The following is an 18,243-nucleotide window of genomic DNA, read 5'->3' as shown; positions in this document are numbered from 1 at the left end:
TCATGTGCAAGCAGCTTTGCTTGTATGCTGGTCCTGTTAACTTATTTATTTGGTGCAGATCAATTGGAATATTAGTATGGACCAGAACAAATTTGTCACATTCATTTATGTGTGTGTGTGCATGGTGGAATGTGTGTGTGTGTGTGTGTGTTTGTGTGTTTGTGGAGAGGGGGAAGGGATGGAGGAATGGAGAGAGAGAGAGAGAGAGAGAGAGAGAGAGAGAGAGATGACAACTTGCAAGAGTCAGCTCTCTCTTTCCACCATGTTGGTTCTAAGGGCCCAGGGTTCGAACTCAAGGCTGTTATGCTCAGTGGCAAGCACCTTTACCCACCCAATCAATCACCGGTCTCTAGATCTGAGAATATTTAATGTATGGGACCCTTCCCTATGAGGAGTCATTGAAGTGATTATGCCCTAAGCAGCCTATTAAGCCTGAATAGAAAATTCCAGTTTTGTATAGAGAGTCTAACTGTGATCCCACTGCAAATATATTTCCAACTTTATAAGAAACTCACCTTAGATTCCTTTAAATACCAATCATTCAGGGTTTTCTTAAAGTAAAGCCTTGCTTTCTCATTAGAAAACCGAGTTTGCATTTGACTTTTCGGAACACACTCTTTGCTCCGTTAGCTATAGCTGCTCTCTACCCGGAGAGCAAGTTGTGCGGTTAAGTGCACCCATCTTCCAGTGGCAATGGCCATAGTTAACAGTTTCTGTCTTTGTTCTGAATTGGTAGAGGGAGCCACACACAGTGAGCACCGAGCCCTCATGTCTGAACTCAAGATCCTCATCCACATTGGCCACCATCTCAATGTGGTCAACCTTCTAGGTGCCTGCACCAAGCCGGGAGGTAAGTAGCTGCTACAACTCTGCCTGCCAGTGTGACTCACAGCTCTCCCTCCATTGGCATTTGAAGGAAGCAATACTTTGAAGAACCCTAAATGCACTACAATTCATAGACATGTAGTGGACACTATAATCAAATGATCCTGCAGCATCATTTGAATTAAAGAATGGTCTCATCATGGGGAGGCGGTTTGTTAGATGGGAAAAAGGAACATCCCCCAGACCTTGAAAGGAAAGAAACTCGCCTCATCTCCTTTTCCTCCCCTCCCGTAGTCATCTGAGCTGATTGCTGATATTTGGATTATTCGTGTAGAATCATCTTTTTGAAAAAGAAAAATTATAATAGGAAGGATTGGTGTCAGATAATGTCTGCCACCCTGTTCAAGGAAAATGTTATATGTAGCCTTCTTCTAGGGCTGTTTTGGGCTTATCAGTATGCTAAACACATAGTGAGAATTGTTCGTGAAATGCATTTTCCTTTCTTAACTCACTGTGTTATTTGCAGGGCCTCTCATGGTGATTGTGGAATTCTGCAAGTTTGGAAACCTATCAACTTACTTACGGGGCAAGAGAAATGAATTTGTTCCCTATAAGGTATGCCGTTGTTGTCTACCTGAGCGTGGTCATACAGAAAGCAGAGCAAAATGTAAATTGACTCACATGTGTCTTTTAGTTGCAATTCTTTGCACGTTTCCCTGGTTGTCTTAATGTCCGCTTTTATCTTCTGGGGGTTGTATGCTTCTCACACTTTATTTTTAGGACTTTAATCTCCTGACTCATTATGATGGTGCTAGATTTGATTATGGAAAGAGTAGGGCAGAGGGAGCATTGTCTCTAGATAGTCTGTCACCTCAGTCATATTTGGCTCCGTGAGGGTATGTCCCTCTGTAAAGAGGACACTAATGGAAGTGTGTCCAAGTAGTCCTGGAGACAAAACCCTTAGCACTTGACACTGAAGACAAGGAGCTTGGTGTTAAAGAAGGAACGCTGTTAAAACTCACACCACATTTCAACTCAGAGACTTTAATCCTAGAGTTGTCTTTCTTGTTTGCTTTTAATAATCTCGACTGTTTGTGACCTTGCAATGCATTAGAGACCCATTCTGTATTCGAGGAATTTACACATTCCTTTCTTTTCCAGAGCAAAGGGGCACGGTTCCGCCAGGGGAAAGACTACGTTGGAGAGCTCTCTGTGGATTTGAAACGCCGCTTGGACAGCATCACCAGCAGTCAGAGCTCTGCCAGCTCTGGATTTGTTGAGGAGAAATCCCTCAGTGATGTAGAGGAAGAAGAAGGTACCTGCCTTGCTGCCTGTGCCTAATGCACACCCTCCTGTAGAAAGAGACGATGACAAGATACTCGGCCATGGGGGGAAGTTTCATGTATGAAAGAAATCTAAATTCCTAGGTAGAATCCGGTCAAACTTAACTAAAGTATGAAATCCCTAAGTAGACAGTGAACTCCCTTGGGAGGCAAAGCAGGGTTATCCTGAGACGTCTAGGTAACTCAGTGCGCTAAACTGTCACTAGCAATCAACTCAACACTCTGGTTCAATACTGGATCAGAATTTATTGGCAGTTGAGGTTGAGTGCTATGTTCAGAAAGGGGAAGGGAGCTTTTTGATGTTTGGCTAGCCTTCATTGCCATAAGTGGTTCAGACCCGGTAGGCAGTGAGATTCAGGAGCACGCAGAGGGCCCCTCAGTTATCTCTACCTGACCTTCTCCAAAATGGGTTAGGACATACCTGCTGTTTTCACTCCACTCCCACTGGCTTCTCACATTCCCCTTTTAGCCATGCTTGATGGTCTTGATGATATTTTAGTGGTACGTTTGGGTGGAGCTGGATCTAAGCCTCACCTCCAATGCTTCAATCAGCTCCAGGACACACTATATGTCTGCTTCAATCAGAAGGAGCGGACACAGCTGTGTGGTCAAAGTGATGGGGATGCCTGAGGCCTGGTGCTCTTGGGAGTGTGAGTTTAGACAAACCCAACCCCACTTCTGCTTCCCCTGCCATAAGCCAACTGATAGATATTAATCTGACTTCTTTCTCTTGGAAGCTATATAGGTGTTTGGTGGCTAGGGCTTGGGCTAGAGGGGCATAGGAAAGTTATCTAGGCCTGCTGTTATAAGGTATGCGACTAAGTGGGCCGTGTACCCTTTTGCTCACACATGGTAGCCAGTGAGCTAGAAACACAAGGAGTTATGGGTAAGGGTTGAGGTGTAAATGGCTTGGAATTGCAGGCTTGGACTTTGCCTCTATGTATTTATCTGGAAAATGAAGAGGGCTTCACTGTTCCTAGCCATATTGAATTAGAAGTCATCGAGGAAGAAGTCTTAACCTTCTTAGTAGTAACAAGGCTATATGGCAACTGAGTTTGTGTTTACTTTGGTCTCGTGTCCAGGAAAGAGACAGTAGCCATATCTTATCTGATCTAAGTTAGGAGAGCATTTCAAAATACCCACGAGTGGCTCAGTGTTTATGTCTACCAGTTGCGCTGTAATAAATACTACCAACTTACGTAAATTCATCTCTTTCATGTTGTTGTCACTCACTCCTAGTCTTAGAGGAAAGTCTCCTCTACAGGCCAGACTTAATGTGCTTACTGCATGCCCTAAGTTTGAAAGTGAGAGAAATAAATCTCTTTCTGGTATTTTTAGTTATCTATTGTAGTCTGTAGTTTGAACTTTGGTCTTTATCCCAGGAGACAAAAGCCCGGAGAGAAAAGATTTGATGACCCTCAATATTGTTGTTTTATTTTTAGAGTTCTTAATATGAGCTATTGTTTTTCCCTCTGAATTCATTGGGGAAAAACAACAGCTTGAGATAGTAGAATTTAAAAGGTCTTCTTTCTCTTCCTGCAGTCTCTACTGATCTCATCTCTATTCTCCCTTCTGGGTTTAGTGGCTCAATTTGAATAAAATGGAGAAAGCACCCTTTTCCCCAAGGAGTAAGATGAAGGTTAATAACTTGGGGTTTAGCAAATGGGCAGGTGCTCTGCTTCTGTCTCCTGAAATTGTCTTGAAGCTACCACTCTGGCTGACTTAGAGCAGGGCTACTGACTGGTGGGAATACTCAACCGTGTCCTCTTGCCTCTTCACAGCTGCTGAGGACTTGTACAAGGACTTTCTGACCTTGGAGCACCTCATCTGCTACAGTTTCCAAGTGGCTAAGGGCATGGAGTTCTTGGCATCGAGGAAGGTATGACAGGTCAAGGGGGAGGAAGCTTTCTCTTCAGATCACAGGCTTAGAAATGAGACATCCGCTTGTTCTGTTTGGAAAGTCATGCACCACTTTTAGGATTCTTAAGTGTGTTCCCCCGGGGAGGCTGTGCTTCTGCTAATAAAAGGTGGCTAGAGGTTTCATGAAGTTAATTCATTTGACTAATACTCATTGACCAACTACTAAGTGCTAGATTTTTTTTTGTTTTTTAATTCTTTTCTTTTCTTTCCTTCTCTTCAAGACAGGGTTTCTCTGTATATTCCTGGCTGTCCTGAAACTCACTCTATAGACCAGGCTGGCTTTGAACTCACAGAGATCTGCCTGCCTCTGCCTCCCAAGTGCTGGGATTAAAGGCATGCCACCACAGCCCAGCTGACTAGGTAGACTTCTAAGTGCCATCGTGGTGAACCAACCAGGACAGCTCTGCAGCTTTCTGGTGCTTACAACGCTGGTGACGATAAAACAACCAATAAACAAATAACATATAAGGAAGGTTAAGTAGGAATAGATGTTGTGGGATAAAGTAAAGCAGGAAAGACTTTCAGAATGAACGGAAATGCTGTGTTTGTATGTGCACATGCTTACATGTGTATATTACAATGTTATACAAGCTAAATGAGGAAGCTTTTACTAAGGATATGGCATTTGAGCCTCAAAGAGGTGAGGAGTGGAGTCTTGTAGATATCTTGGTGTAGTGGGGTCTATTTTTAATTTATTTTACATTCATCACCATCCATCAAAATGTTATTTGTTATTTGTGTAATTAGAAGCCAGGAAGGCCAGGCTTCAGATGGGGACGATTAAAACAGCTAAAATTAGAAAGTAGGCCAAACAAAGGCTGAGGTGGGACGTGACAAGTGACAAATATCCCAAAGGTTGTAAACACCACTTGGTGACCTTGGGAAGGGGGAGATGTGTAGTCTCATATTCGGTAAGAAAGGTTCACATTATATTCAGGAAAAGCTCTCAGTGGGCGAAGTATATTTGCTTCAGGTCCCTAGGGGAACAAAAGGTTTTAATATTTCTTTTGTTTTCCTTATCATTGTAAGGTCCCTTAGCCCTCTCTCCACTGAAGTTTAAAGTTTCTTAACAGCTTCCAGAACCATGGGATATTAGATAATTCTTCTGAATATTTCTCATACTCTTATTTCCCAAAGAGAAGGGGATAACCAAGGTCCTACAGCATCATCTCAAAGAGAAGGGCTTTGAGTTCTTTTTAAGGGTTGCTATTTTTGTAAAGGCCAGAGCTTGTTCTTGGACCAAGTAATTTTGGCAACTATAAGGGAGAATTAATATAGTGACTGGAGAGTGGTCAGCTAGAATCCTTTCTTTTTCTCCTGTAATCACCAGGTGGTTTTGTTGTGAATATATACATTTTATAAATATATATATTTATGAAATCTCCAGCTGAAAAAGGAAGCTCTTTGCTTGAGTAGTAGGGGTGCTGTCTCCTTTGTGGCTTTTACAGTTTTGTTGACTCACGCTAGGCAACTTGACCCTGAATATTTTGGTGCAGGGGAGAATGCCGTAGGTGCTGACTAGGGTAGAGGCAGTGATTCCCAGCTCCCATGGTCACTCCTGTGCTGATCCGGGGCTCTCATGGGAGCCTTTCATTCTTGTCTAAAGTTATTTGAGGCTCTTAGTCCCTCTCCGGCAGTGCTTAGGCACTTGGCTGATCACAGGGTGACATAGCCGCTTCATAGCTGAATGTCAGGTCAAGTTAGAGGACAGGAACTGAAGATCCCAAGGCTTAAAGCTGGGCTCTGGGGCACTTTCCAGTGCCCTACAGAATCTAGTCCTCTCGTGATGTGATGGCTAGCCTTGCCTGGACTGACCTTTACTGTAATATCAAATACTTTGAAGTAGGATGAGTACCACTGTGTACAGCCTCCAGATCCAGCCCAGCTTCAGTGACAAACAAAGTAGATAGCCCACCAAGTACACCCAACCAATGAGAAGAACCCTTGCTTCTGTTTTCTACACATCCATTCCAAACAAATCTATTCTGGGATCTCCTTAGAATAACCCAGTTTAAGCCTCAGGGGGTGCCAAGCCAAAGGATTTGTGGGTGTGATCAGAGGCACGTTTTTTAAACTCCGTCCATCATCAGACTGTAACTTAATCATCTAAACTCCAAAGGACAGGACTGTTTATGGAATAAGCAGATGTGTCTCAATGAAACACACAGGTCCTTTTCCTGACCTGTTGGTATAAAACACCCCAGTCCTTGTTAATCGGTTGGTTCTCTGATGTTGAATTTTTTTTAAACATGAGGTCACCACAGATGAAAAAGAGATTAGCTGTGTGGAGACTTATCACACACACTGTTCTTTCCACAGTGTATCCATAGGGACCTGGCAGCACGGAATATTCTCCTATCAGAGAAGAATGTGGTGAAGATCTGTGACTTCGGCTTGGCCCGGGATATTTATAAAGACCCGGATTATGTCAGAAAAGGGGATGTAAGTATCCATAGATGAGCTTCATGGTCTATTCAGGTGAAGAATTCAGACTTTGCAGATCTGTGTTTAGAAGCGAGGGAAGCATTTTTTTTCTTCAGAAAGCTGTCAATTTGGGTTCTGATGCCTTGCTATCTATCATCCACTTAGGCCCGACTTCCTTTGAAATGGATGGCCCCAGAAACAATTTTTGACAGAGTATACACAATTCAGAGCGACGTGTGGTCTTTTGGCGTTTTGCTCTGGGAAATATTTTCCTTAGGTAAGTCACTTCTCTTTGACCCTCTCCTGGGTGGGGGTTCAGGATTGAAGATGCTAATAGTTGACAAGCCCTGTAAGTCCTTTCCTCCCCTGTATTTTGCCTTCCATCAAGTAGAATTTCTTAGATTCATATGGTAAAAATCCAAAAGAAGAAAAGCTCTGTAGAATACAAGGATGTACAAGAATCAGGCTTAAGGGTTTTTTATGACGAATTCAAAGCTCACAGTGCTCCTTGCTGCCTTATTCTAGGTGCTTCCCCATATCCTGGGGTCAAGATTGATGAAGACTTTTGTAGGAGACTGAAAGAAGGAACTAGAATGAGGGCCCCTGACTACACCACCCCAGAAATGTAAGACTCTGAAAAACATGCTGCTTTGTTTTCTCACAAATTCTTCCCGCTAAGAAGGCCAGAGGGCCTTCCATTGTGAGCATCTGCGTCATGGCCTAGTTTGTGCTCGGCTCTTTTCTTCGATGCCTTCCTTGGTTACCTCAAGTACCGTCATCACATTACCGTATTATCTACACCAGAAAGCTTTTATTAATGGTGTGATAAAGAAGACTAGTTTACAGATAGTTGGATGTCCTACAGTTTTCTATCTCTAGTTAGCATTTCAGCTCTTGCTAGGCTCTTTACAAATGCTTCCCACTGGAGTATTACTTTGACCATTCGCTCTTAGAAGAATGGCATGTTTAATAAAGCCATTGTCTTGCTTGTCCAGGTACCAAACCATGCTGGACTGCTGGCATGAGGACCCCAATCAGAGACCCTCGTTTTCAGAGCTGGTGGAACATTTGGGAAATCTCCTGCAAGCGAATGCTCAGCAGGTTGGTAACCCTCTACAAAGAGCTCTCAGGTGGAGGATCTGTGGTATAATACTCTATTGCCTGAACATTCACAAGGCACCATGCTATCCTCTTTGTCACTGACAAGGGAGCCTCTGTCTTTCAGTTCTGGGCAGGAATGCTTCCTAAAAGCCACCATTGCTCTTTTGACTGATAGGATCCTAATTCATAGTTTGGGAATAGACAAGTCTAGTCTGTTTGTAAGTTGCAGGAACCTGTTCTCTCTACCTTGCATGTCCAGGGGATCGAACGCAAGTTACAAGGCTTGCTTGATGATGCCTTTACCCACTGAGTCATCTTGTAGTTCCTCACACACTTGTTTCTGTGTTTTGTCTTCAAATGTTCTTCTAAAGTTTAAAAAAATCTTCTGAGTGTGACGGTATAAATCTGTAATCCCAGAATTCTTAAGGCTGAGGCAAGAAAATCACAAGTCTGAGGTCAGCCTTGGCAGCAAAGCAAGGCTACCTCAAAAATTAAAAGAAGCAAACAAAACAAAACCACCACCAACAACAAAAACAAATCTGACTGACTTACTGATTATCAGAAATGGATGGAATTTCAAGTAATTTTTAGTCAATACTTCAGGCGAGGCCAAAACAAAACAAACGTGCAAATTATGCAAAACTGTGACTTTGGCCCCTCTTGGTAAAATGTCAAGCTGTCGGGACAGTTCCACAGTGGAATTGTGTCCCTCTTTTTGTTGTTGTTAGAGAGATTTTTTTGGTGCTCACTGTCCCTTATCCCAGTGGGGCCACTTGCTTTCTTCTTCCTTCTGAACACTTGCGGGTGCCGTCTATTTTCACCAACAAACCTTGCAAGCATTTAAGTGTATTGGATCATCTTGTCGTTTCTTTCTCTTCAGACTGCATTACCCAGAATCCCTGCGCTCCTGCTGTTTATTGCTTTTCTCCTCACTGCCTTCTGATTTTTCCACTGCTTTGGAATGTGGAGGCTTGACTGGAGGCAGTCTGCTTTGAAAGTCCGGCTCCTGTGGAGGTCTTTGTGGAGAATTGATTCCTGGGCTCTGGGCTCTCACATTCGTCCACAGCATTGCCTGCTTGGCCTTCATGGCAACCGTGGCCTCTTGTCCCTTCACTAATCCGGTTTTTACTTAGTCCCTTTATTAGCCTTCTTCCACACATCCCTTTCAAGTGCCTTTTTGTTTCGTTCAACCCTTTTCCAACGCACTCTTGAAGTCTTGTGCTCAGATATGAAAGTGGCGCACACAGCCAAGACGCCCCCCTGCCCTTTGTTTCTCATGAAAAGGCCCTTGAAGGATAGCAGCCATAACAATAGCATGCTGTGTTTATTGTTTCAGGACGGCAAAGACTACATTGTTCTTCCAATGGCAGAGACATTGAGCATGGAAGAGGATTCTGGACTCTCCCTGCCCACCTCACCTGTTTCCTGTATGGAGGAAGAGGAAGTGTGTGACCCCAAATTCCATTATGACAACACAGCAGGAATCAGGTATATGGCCTGCATCTCCTAGTGGGACTTCAAGGCTGCCTCAGGGGGTGGGGGTGGGAGGAAGACATTTGGTTAGGCTGCACTTGCTACTTCTAGCTAACCAGGGCAATGCTACCCAAAGAGGGTCTGGAGGGTTGATCCACCTCCCATCTGTGTCCCATATTGCTGGCACAGCTCTGCCTTTAAGAATCCTAAGCCTTGTGGGAGCAAATAACTAAAATGCCACAGTTTGTTAATCTTCAGAGAAAAAAGAGAGCCATGGTACAGAGACATCTGTATTAAAATCGTCCCCGTGTACCCTTTCATTAAGGTGAATTAAATGGCTTAGGAAAGACTCAGGAAGGAAGAATTCTGTGCAAATAGGAAACACACTGAGGGCTCTCTGGTGAGGACACAGCATGCTACAGGCTGTGTCCTGAATGGGGCTGTACACTACAGAAGTTTGTCCCCTGTCTGGGTTTCAGCATTGTATTTACCTAACGGGGCGCCTGGGTTTACTTAGAACAAATGCTATGCAGTCCAGGCTTGGTCTGTGCAGGGTTCTGCAGCCTAATACCTGGGCCTGAGGAAAATGCTCATGGGGTTTCCACAATACGATGATGTTAGCGTTGGTTTTCTTAAGACCAAGACAACTTCACTTTACTTTGAGTATTGCCCTTCTGCAAGCAGACCCCCTGACAGCACTGGTGCAGCGTGCCTTCCTGAGTGTTGCCCAAGCTGCAGGAGGAATGGGCAGCTGTCTCCTGTGGGAGGCAGTGGCCTGGTTGTCATGCTGCAAGGAGGCTAAGGAGGCGCAAGAGAGAGAGAGAGAGAGAGAGAGAGAGAGAGAGAGAGAGAGAGAGAGAGAGAGAGAGAGAGAGAGACTGAGAGACTTGATTAGATATCAACCAGCAAGCTACCATTCCTCTTATAACAAGAGCAGTGAGGATTTCCTGAAGAATTTTTCTGTATATTATCAGATTTCTGTCATGAGAGAACTCTAGATTTAGGCAAGAAGGAAACTATCATCTAGGTTGGATGCTGACCACAGGTCTTAGCTCTACCACCTGAGGCAGGGCAAAATATTGTGATTAAAGATGTAGATATGAAAGCTTGGTAAAACCAGATATGATGCCTGCGTCTGCTTTTTAGCAGCTGTGTAGCATATTTACCCCCTCCTCCAACCTAGTTTATTTGTGAAGGAAGGCATGGTCACGGTTTGTGAATGGCCGATTGGAGGATTGCAAGCTATGATGTATTTCTAAGTGCCTGGCACTTGAAGGCACTTCATAAAGGACAGCGGTTAAGAGAGCTGCTTCCTGTCCTGCCTTGGAGATGAATCCACCTCATCTGATTCCAGACTTAGGGCCATTTTGTCTCCTTCCAAGGAGAGGTTCTCAGAGATGAAGAATCCTGAAGTGAAGCCCCCATATTCCCATGTATGCAACGTCCTAGTCCATTTTAGCTTGGCCATTGTTGCCACTATGCTGTGTTGCCTTCTTCTTAGTCAGAGAGTCATTTGATGGCTCACTGTCCTCCTCGTGTCCTGTGGCAGAGGAGAGTTCAGGACTGGACCATTTGACTTGCTAGGTTCTTGGAATGTGATAAACAGGAGATGAAATCCTGTTTGGGTGAAAGGAGTACCAGTGTGAGGCTGGGTCTAAGAAAAGTGCTTGCTAACTCTTATCCCCAGGAGTGTGGGCCAGTGTGACACGATGCTTTTAGCCCAGCCAGGCTTGGCTCAGATGTTCTGCCTCTGAGTTTTGAAGGAGTCTTCCCAGACTAGGCTCTCTTTCAGCTACCCATATACAGAAAAATTAAACAGAAATTGGGAGCTTTTGTTTGCATCGCCTCTCAACTCCCCTATTTTTCCTTTTCTGAACAACAAAGTCCTCCATCACCTTGCTGTGATCTGAGCAAAGGCGATGGAGGTAGGGGTGTGAGTGCTCACACACGCGGTAGCGGCAGTGAAGGACTCGCGTGTTGCTCAGCTTCTCTGGGGAAAGCACCCCGAGGCTGGGGCACCTCCAGGGCCTGTGCTGTCTATTTCCATGCTTCCAGACAAGCAGAAAAGCCGAGTCTTTCTGGCTTTGTTTCTCCCTTATGCTCTTCAACTCTATATTATAAATAGAGCTGGCCAGGGATATCGCTGTGAGAGACAGCCTCTTGATTTGTTGCCCCTTAAAACTATTTTTAAAATATTTGTTCAACAGTAATGTGGAGAAGGGGCAGAGAAGTGTGGGCGGGGTGGGCCACTTACGACTAGACTTAGCTTTGTCTTCAGTTTTCCCCATGGATCCTCTCTGGCCTCGAGTGTGCATACTTCCCACAAGAAAACCCATATTCCCTGGGCTCGTCTCTCTTGGAGGGCCGTGTGGGCACCAACTGTGGTTGCTTTGTCATTTTCTCTGGGAGTTTCACCTCCCATTCCAAGCAGTTTAACAGAGATTACTTTGCAGCTCTCTCCCAGAGCGAGGCTTCAGGACACACTGTTTTCTTCACTCTGATTAATTGCTAGTGGTAATTGAATACCCATGGTGGATTGATGTCCAGGAGAGCCTGCTGGCTGTCTAACCTTTCCTTGATTTGGCCTTCACGTTAGACGACTTGAAATGGGACTATTCTTTTTCTTCCTTTCATCTACTCAGCATTCCATACTGACTCCACCCAAGGTCAGTGCACAGGTGGGGACCAGGACAGTGATGTGAACACAGTAGGCGTTTAATGAAGATTTGAGCACCACGTCTTTGACTCTCTTCTTTCTTGTCCATCCTGATACTCCAAGGGAGTCGTTCGGAATAGAGTGAGGGAAAGCAACCCCATGTGGGTTTCAGAGCCTGCAAACTGAGTGTGAGTCCTGGTTCCAGCCTTCATCTGCCATTTTCTCATCGAGCCTTGGCTTCTTCATCTCCAGGAAGGAGATAATGGGAGATCTGTGTGGGAGACTGTGGGGGGCAGATGCAAGGAGATCTTGGGAAATACTTTGTCATTTGTAGGACCATACTGTTTTTTAAATCACTGGGCTCAGAATTCAAGGGTCTGAGTCTTCTAAGGAAGATACATGCTATCCACACCTTGTCACTCTGCTGGGTTCCCCCCTCAGATATCTATGGAATTCAGGCACTGCTTCAAACCTCATTTGCATCCCCTTTCTTTAATCAGATTCCCTGCTTTCCTGCTAGATAAGCATGAAGTCTTCTAACTGGCTTTCCTGCCTCTGGTCGTATCCTTCTCAATCGCAGCCAACTTTCCAAAAAACCATATGCAATCATGCCACTCCCATGCTTGAAAATTTTCAGTAGCCCTCACAACTGTAGTCTAAGATTCTAGTTGTGTGGTGTTGGACCAGTGGATTTTGGAGGGGTAACCATGAAGACACCATGAGGTGATGTCTGAAGAGTATTCAGCTCAATGCCTGACCTGGGGTAGATCCCCAAAGGTCTTCCTGACTGAGGGAATAGTCATGGTCCCAGCCGTCTTTGACCGTCACTACTTTCAAGGACCGGAGTCAGTAGGAAATGGGCTTTGCTTGTTCCCTAGATTGCCTGTCCTCTTTCCTGTGGAGTCCCCTGAGGGAGGGTGTCACTGGGAACCTCATTCTCCCCTCTGTGGCGGGAGGAAACGACCTCTTGGGGGAGAGAAGAGGCACTCAGCTCCCAGTCTTCAACTCTGACCCATCAGTGCACTGTGCCAGCAGGCTGCTTGTCAAGGGACAAGAGTGAAGAATGTTTATTGTCTCCGTGAACCTTTCCTGTAAAAAAGACTTCTCTTGCCCCCCATTTGGGCTGTAAGAGGTTTGGATAGGATTTTTTTGACTCCCAATGTCAAGTGGCAAGGAAGAGCAACCTCCAGGGAGAAGTGATGTGTCGTCTTTCGAGTCTCTTTCTTTGAAGGTGTTTGGAATTCAAAAGAGGAAAACAAATGCTGGCTGATGGAGTTTTGTGCTTCCTTGGAACAGCAAACTGGACATTTGCCATGCCATTCACCTTTCCAATCACCTTGTGAGTTGGAAAGAATGGCTATTACCTATATGTGTTTAAAATGGAGCATCAGAGCCATGACTTTTATTTCTTTATTCAATGTTACACTCAGAACTAGACAGAGTGTCTTGAGACTGAAACATGGCTGAGTCAGACCCAGCCCACCTCTCTCTGTGCCCTAGATCTGTATTTCATGGAGAAGGAATAAGTTGACTTGAGATTACTGCCTAGCACAGTATCCTTTAGAGAGATAAAAGGTGTTTCCTCTGCCCAGACTGCCCTGTCAACACTGTGTAGAACAGCTTTCTTTGGAGATGGCTAGAAAAATGGAAAGGATGCAACAATACAGCCAGGGCTTACTAGAGGAATCCCATCGAGTCAGGGCCGTAAGTAGCTACGGTTGACTTAGCTGCCGTTGATCTTAGTTTAGCACTGGGCCTCAGGAGCATGATTCACAGTCACAGGGTCTCTCTTACTCTTCTCAGTTCTATTATACTTTTAAATGGACCTCAACAGGAAATTAAACCTTCCATGTGTGCTAGCAAAGAACGATTTTGTTTTTCTTCTTTCCAAAGGATGTTTTGAAGGTTGCTATTAAACTTGTGGTTGAACGAGAATGAACTTAGGTATCACTTGAGGCATCCAACAGCCAAATATACCACCACTCAAACACAAATAAATATTTGCTCTCTTGCAGTCAGTACCTTCAGAACAGCAAGCGAAAGAGCCGGCCAGTGAGTGTGAAAACATTTGAAGATATCCCACTGGAAGAACCACAAGTAAAAGTAATTCCAGATGTAAGTACATCTTTTATAAATAGTCGTAGAAATAATACTCAGGGTGAAATACTAGCTAGATAAATATTAGCCTAAGTGTTTGAGCCTTGGAAACCCATTAAGGCTTTTCTTGAGGGTATGTGCCATGGGGTCATTATGGAGATGGATCTTTGGTTTTGCCACAGGAAAGCACCTGGACCAAGGTTCAAGATAGTCCAAGTGTATGCTCAACTTCACTCAATTGCACACGGTGTCACTGTGCAGAGAGAAGGAGACCCCAGCATCCTTGGTTGCTGCACATCTCTCGTCTTTTCTTGGCCTAAATCCACTTCCTGGAAGCAGTTGTTTCCTTTGTGGCTTGCACAGTCTCTGGCTGCCATACCCTAACCCTCCTTGGCAAGGCATTGAATCATATTGTCTGCTAGATGGATTGAAAAATGAGTTTAAAGGAGCTGGTCCTGTGTATAATCACTGTGTCATCTCATTGTCTCCTAAAAAGGACAGCCAGACGGACAGTGGGATGGTCCTTGCATCCGAAGAGCTGAAAACCCTGGAAGACAGGAATAAATTATCTCCATCTTTTGGGTAAGACTCAGCCAAGTACAAAGGACCCTTTCAATAGGAATTTCTGAAAGGACATAATAAAGACATTCAGTGTATATGATGTTTCCCTTTATGTGTCTTTGGAGGCTGATGGCATTAATACCCCAAATTAGCATAAAGGACTGAAATATGCCAAACAATGAAATTGATAGATCTGAAAAATATCTGAAGTGAGTTAGAGGGTTTGGTCAATTTCTAGTGACCAAATTTATGAAGGTGCTAGAGCTTCTGGGCACATTGATATGGGTGTGATGAGTAGTTTATGTGGCCCTGGCCAAGCATCAGCAGACACCACGATCCTGAAGAGTTAAGAAACTGCAATCTGAAGGATTGCTAACCCTGAACTTAGCTGGCTTTATCTGTAATCAAGAAAGATGATATGTAAGTAGATGCATAGTCACTTATTTAATATTCTTAAATATTATTGTTTGAATCATTGCCTTTTCAGTTGTGGGAAAAGTGTTAAATTTGATCTTGAGTCATTCATCTCTCTATGGTTCAACAGGAATGTGTAGTTGCTTTGAATAAGAGTACCTGATTTAAACATATGAATTTATGAGAGTCTATAGTTAAGAGAATAATAAAATAAAGCAGTTATTTATGTGCTGATAGGTTGTTTATTCTAGGTAGGAATACAAAAGATTTGATCTACATATAATGGCATTGCTGCATGAGATGGGAATCCCCGTGGGTTTTTTGAGCAATGCCTTTACAATAGTAACAATGGTAACAGTAAATTTTGCTGTTTCTTTTAAGGCCCAGTGAGAAATCATGAGCGTCAATCATACGCTTCTTTCATTGATTCCAACCATACTTACCCAGAACTACTAAGTGGCCAACTTCATGCCATTGTTTGAGACACGAATTGGCTTTGGTGTGGGGAGGGAGGAGTGGATTGAAAGGGGAAAAATGTATTTCTAGTTCTTTGAACCTGCTTTAAACCCTATCTTAACACAGAATAAATAAACTCTTTTTTGTGTGGTTTTTATTATGAATAATGAGGCTAAGGCCCTGAAAGGGCAAACCCTGAACTTTTCGGTCCACACAGCCTACATTTGTTAGTTTTGACATGATTACTATGTCATTGAAATATTCTCTAGTTGCTGCTGAGTGATTGAATCCCCAACTTGTCCAAAGAATGTGGTTTTGATGAGTAAAAAGCAGTTTTTGACATGTCTGGCTTGACTGCACACACTCTTCCAGGCTTTTTTTTTCTCTACAAATTAATTAAATCTTTCATAATTCATGTAGTCTTCAAAATGAGCGAACAGGAAAAACACAAATGAACTTTCAGACCATCCCAGTTTCCTTTAATATCATGACAGAGACCCTTTGGCTCCAATCACTGTATACAAACTTGTCAATCATCAAGGCCGTAAAACTGTTCCATTGGTTGGAGGCTCTGCATACCTCAGCAGAACCTCCTTTTATCTCATCTCAGGCTTGAAAGACTTGGACCTGCATAAGAGGACTTATCTGCAACTACTAACTCATGCTAGTACCTGAAAGTAGACCTTGTCTGAGTAAACCTGATAGGGAGAGATAGGGGCTGATGTTTCTGGAGAAGATTCCACCTCCTTGGAGCTGGGGACTGTGTGAGTGTGAAAAGCTAAGGGGCCATCTTCTCCCTTTCAACTCATCTGGTTGCCATTTCTTCCACAGTGGGATGATGCCCAGCAAAAGCAGGGAGTCTGTGGCCTCGGAAGGCTCCAACCAGACCAGCGGCTATCAGTCTGGGTACCACTCAGATGACACAGACACCACTGTGTACTCCAGCGAGGAGGCAGAACTTTTAAAGCTGATGGAAGCTGCAGTGCGCCCTGACTCTGGGACCACATTGTGCTCACCTCCTGTGTAAAAGGAGGTGCTCCCACCCTACCCCCAAGTCCTGGAAATCATGTGAGAGGTGCTGCTTAGATTCTCAAGTGTTGTTCTTTCCACTACCCGGAAGTAGCCACATTTGATTTTCATTTCAGAAGGACCTCAGACTGCAAGGAGCTAGTCCTCAGGGCATCTCCAGAGAAGATGACCCGTGACCCAAGAATGTGTTGACTGTACTCTCTTTCCCTTTCATTTTAAAATTATGTATACTCTGCCCTGCTGTGTGTCTCACTGCCAGTTAAAACAAAAGACATTCAAACAGTGGCTCTGTCCTCCAAGAAGTAGCCATACCAGGACGAAGGATACCTCTGTGAAGCTGGGTGACAATGGGCAGTGTTAATGCTTTGTGTGTTGAAGATGGGTGAGATGTCTAATGGCTGAGTCTACCTAAAAGGCATTGTTGAGGATGTGGGCTATGAGCCAAGTGTTAAGTGCGGGATGTGGACTGTTAGGAAGGAAGGCGCAAGCTCTCTTGGAGAGCGGCTGGAGCCTGCAGATGCATTGTGCTGGCTCTGGTGGAGGTGGCCATGTGGCCTGTCAGGAAATGCAAAGGCAGCCGGCAAGGTTTCTGGTTTTAGAAGGTTGCGTGCTCTTTGCAGTTGGGCTATAGGCGAGTTCCCTGGGCTGTTTCCTACTCCTAATGAGAGTTCCTTCCGCACTCTTACGTGTCTGCTGGCCTAACTCCAGGAAGGAAATGATGCAGCTTGCTCCTCATCTCCCAGGCCGCGCCTTAATTCGGAACACCAAAAGAGGCTCCCTTTCATCTTGAAGTGCACAGTGCAACTCAGGGTTTCTGCTGGATGGATACCCACATGTCTGCCCTGGTGGCAGTGTCTGAGGCCAAGCGCAGTGGGTTCTGTGTCAAGTTGTGGTGGCAAAAGCTCAGACAGGATGTATCCATTTGTTGTCCCTGCAACCCCACCCCACTGTCACCCCCCAGTCCTCAGTACTTTAGCTTTGTGGCCTGTTTATGGCGGAAACTCTGAATCGGTTTGCTCACTCTCCAGATAAATACTCATTAGCCAGATTTCAAAATTGCCTTATAGCCAAGGCTATAATAGCATCTACTGTATCACTTAGAATCTTAACATATAAAGCTATGTCTACTGGTTTTTGCCCTTGTGCTTATGTTTTCCAACAAGAAACTGTTACTTTTCATTTGGTACCATAGTATGAGAAGCTGGGAACAATGACTATAAAACATGCTATGGCACATATATTTATAGTCTGTTATGTAGAACAAATGTAATATATTAAAACTGTATATTATATGTAATGAACTTTGTACCATTCACATTTTGTATCAGTATTATGTAGCATGACAAAGGTTATAATGCTCTCAGCAGCTGATGTTGTTTTATTAAAAACATTGAGGAACTCAACGGAATCCTTTCCCAGGAGATGCGCAGCTATACCTATCGTTTTTCTCATCTCAAACAGAGGAGGAGGAACCAGATACAGTGTGAGTGTGGTGGAATCTTCCTTGTTCTCTATTCTTACAAAGAGTATTTTCATCAAATGTTTATAATGCTTTGTAAACCAATAAATGTATTCCGAGTAAAAAGACACGGTGGTATCGTGTTATCACAGCTGTTCCGTGGCCTCTTCCCACTTGGTGTTCATTACAATCACGATTCATACAGAAACACAGCCTTGCCACATCCCGAGCACTGCTGACACTGTTAGCACATGGACTGAGACAAGTAGTTCCATGGTCTCCCCTTGAACCTCAGAAGTCAGGGATGGGAGATGGTGAGGCAGAGCTGAAGGCAGGAAGCGGCTGCTCCACCCGGCTCCACTGTCTAGCTGAGGTGCAGTGGACAGGGTGAGCCACTGTTAACACTTTTTAATGACTACTTTTACCCGAATTCAGAGAGCAAACAAATCCCCAGTGCCAGTACATATCTCCACCTTCAGCAACGC

General features: G+C 44.3%; 1 protein-coding gene across 1 annotated transcript in view; it reads left to right on the top strand.

Annotated features, from left to right (window-relative positions):
- Positions 1 to 17,886, top strand: part of Kdr (kinase insert domain receptor) — a 43,997-nt gene extending 26,111 nt beyond the window's left edge. Inside the window, exons 19-30 of the mRNA XM_005080774.4 lie at positions 737 to 850; positions 1,352 to 1,440; positions 1,987 to 2,140; positions 3,950 to 4,047; positions 6,408 to 6,530; positions 6,678 to 6,789; positions 7,038 to 7,137; positions 7,508 to 7,613; positions 8,950 to 9,101; positions 13,758 to 13,857; positions 14,336 to 14,421; positions 16,102 to 17,886. Coding sequence (XP_005080831.1) covers positions 737 to 850; positions 1,352 to 1,440; positions 1,987 to 2,140; positions 3,950 to 4,047; positions 6,408 to 6,530; positions 6,678 to 6,789; positions 7,038 to 7,137; positions 7,508 to 7,613; positions 8,950 to 9,101; positions 13,758 to 13,857; positions 14,336 to 14,421; positions 16,102 to 16,297 — 1,430 coding nt within the window. The 3' untranslated portion in view covers positions 16,298 to 17,886. The remainder of the gene's footprint in view (positions 1 to 736; positions 851 to 1,351; positions 1,441 to 1,986; positions 2,141 to 3,949; positions 4,048 to 6,407; positions 6,531 to 6,677; positions 6,790 to 7,037; positions 7,138 to 7,507; positions 7,614 to 8,949; positions 9,102 to 13,757; positions 13,858 to 14,335; positions 14,422 to 16,101) is intronic.
- Positions 17,887 to 18,243: the final 357 nt, after the last annotated feature.

The sequence above is a fragment of the Mesocricetus auratus genome, unplaced genomic scaffold, assembly GCF_017639785.1.
Source record: "Mesocricetus auratus isolate SY011 unplaced genomic scaffold, BCM_Maur_2.0 Super-Scaffold_100006, whole genome shotgun sequence".
Lineage (NCBI taxonomy): Eukaryota > Metazoa > Chordata > Mammalia > Rodentia > Cricetidae > Mesocricetus > Mesocricetus auratus.
This window is presented reverse-complemented; position numbering and strand designations above follow the sequence as displayed.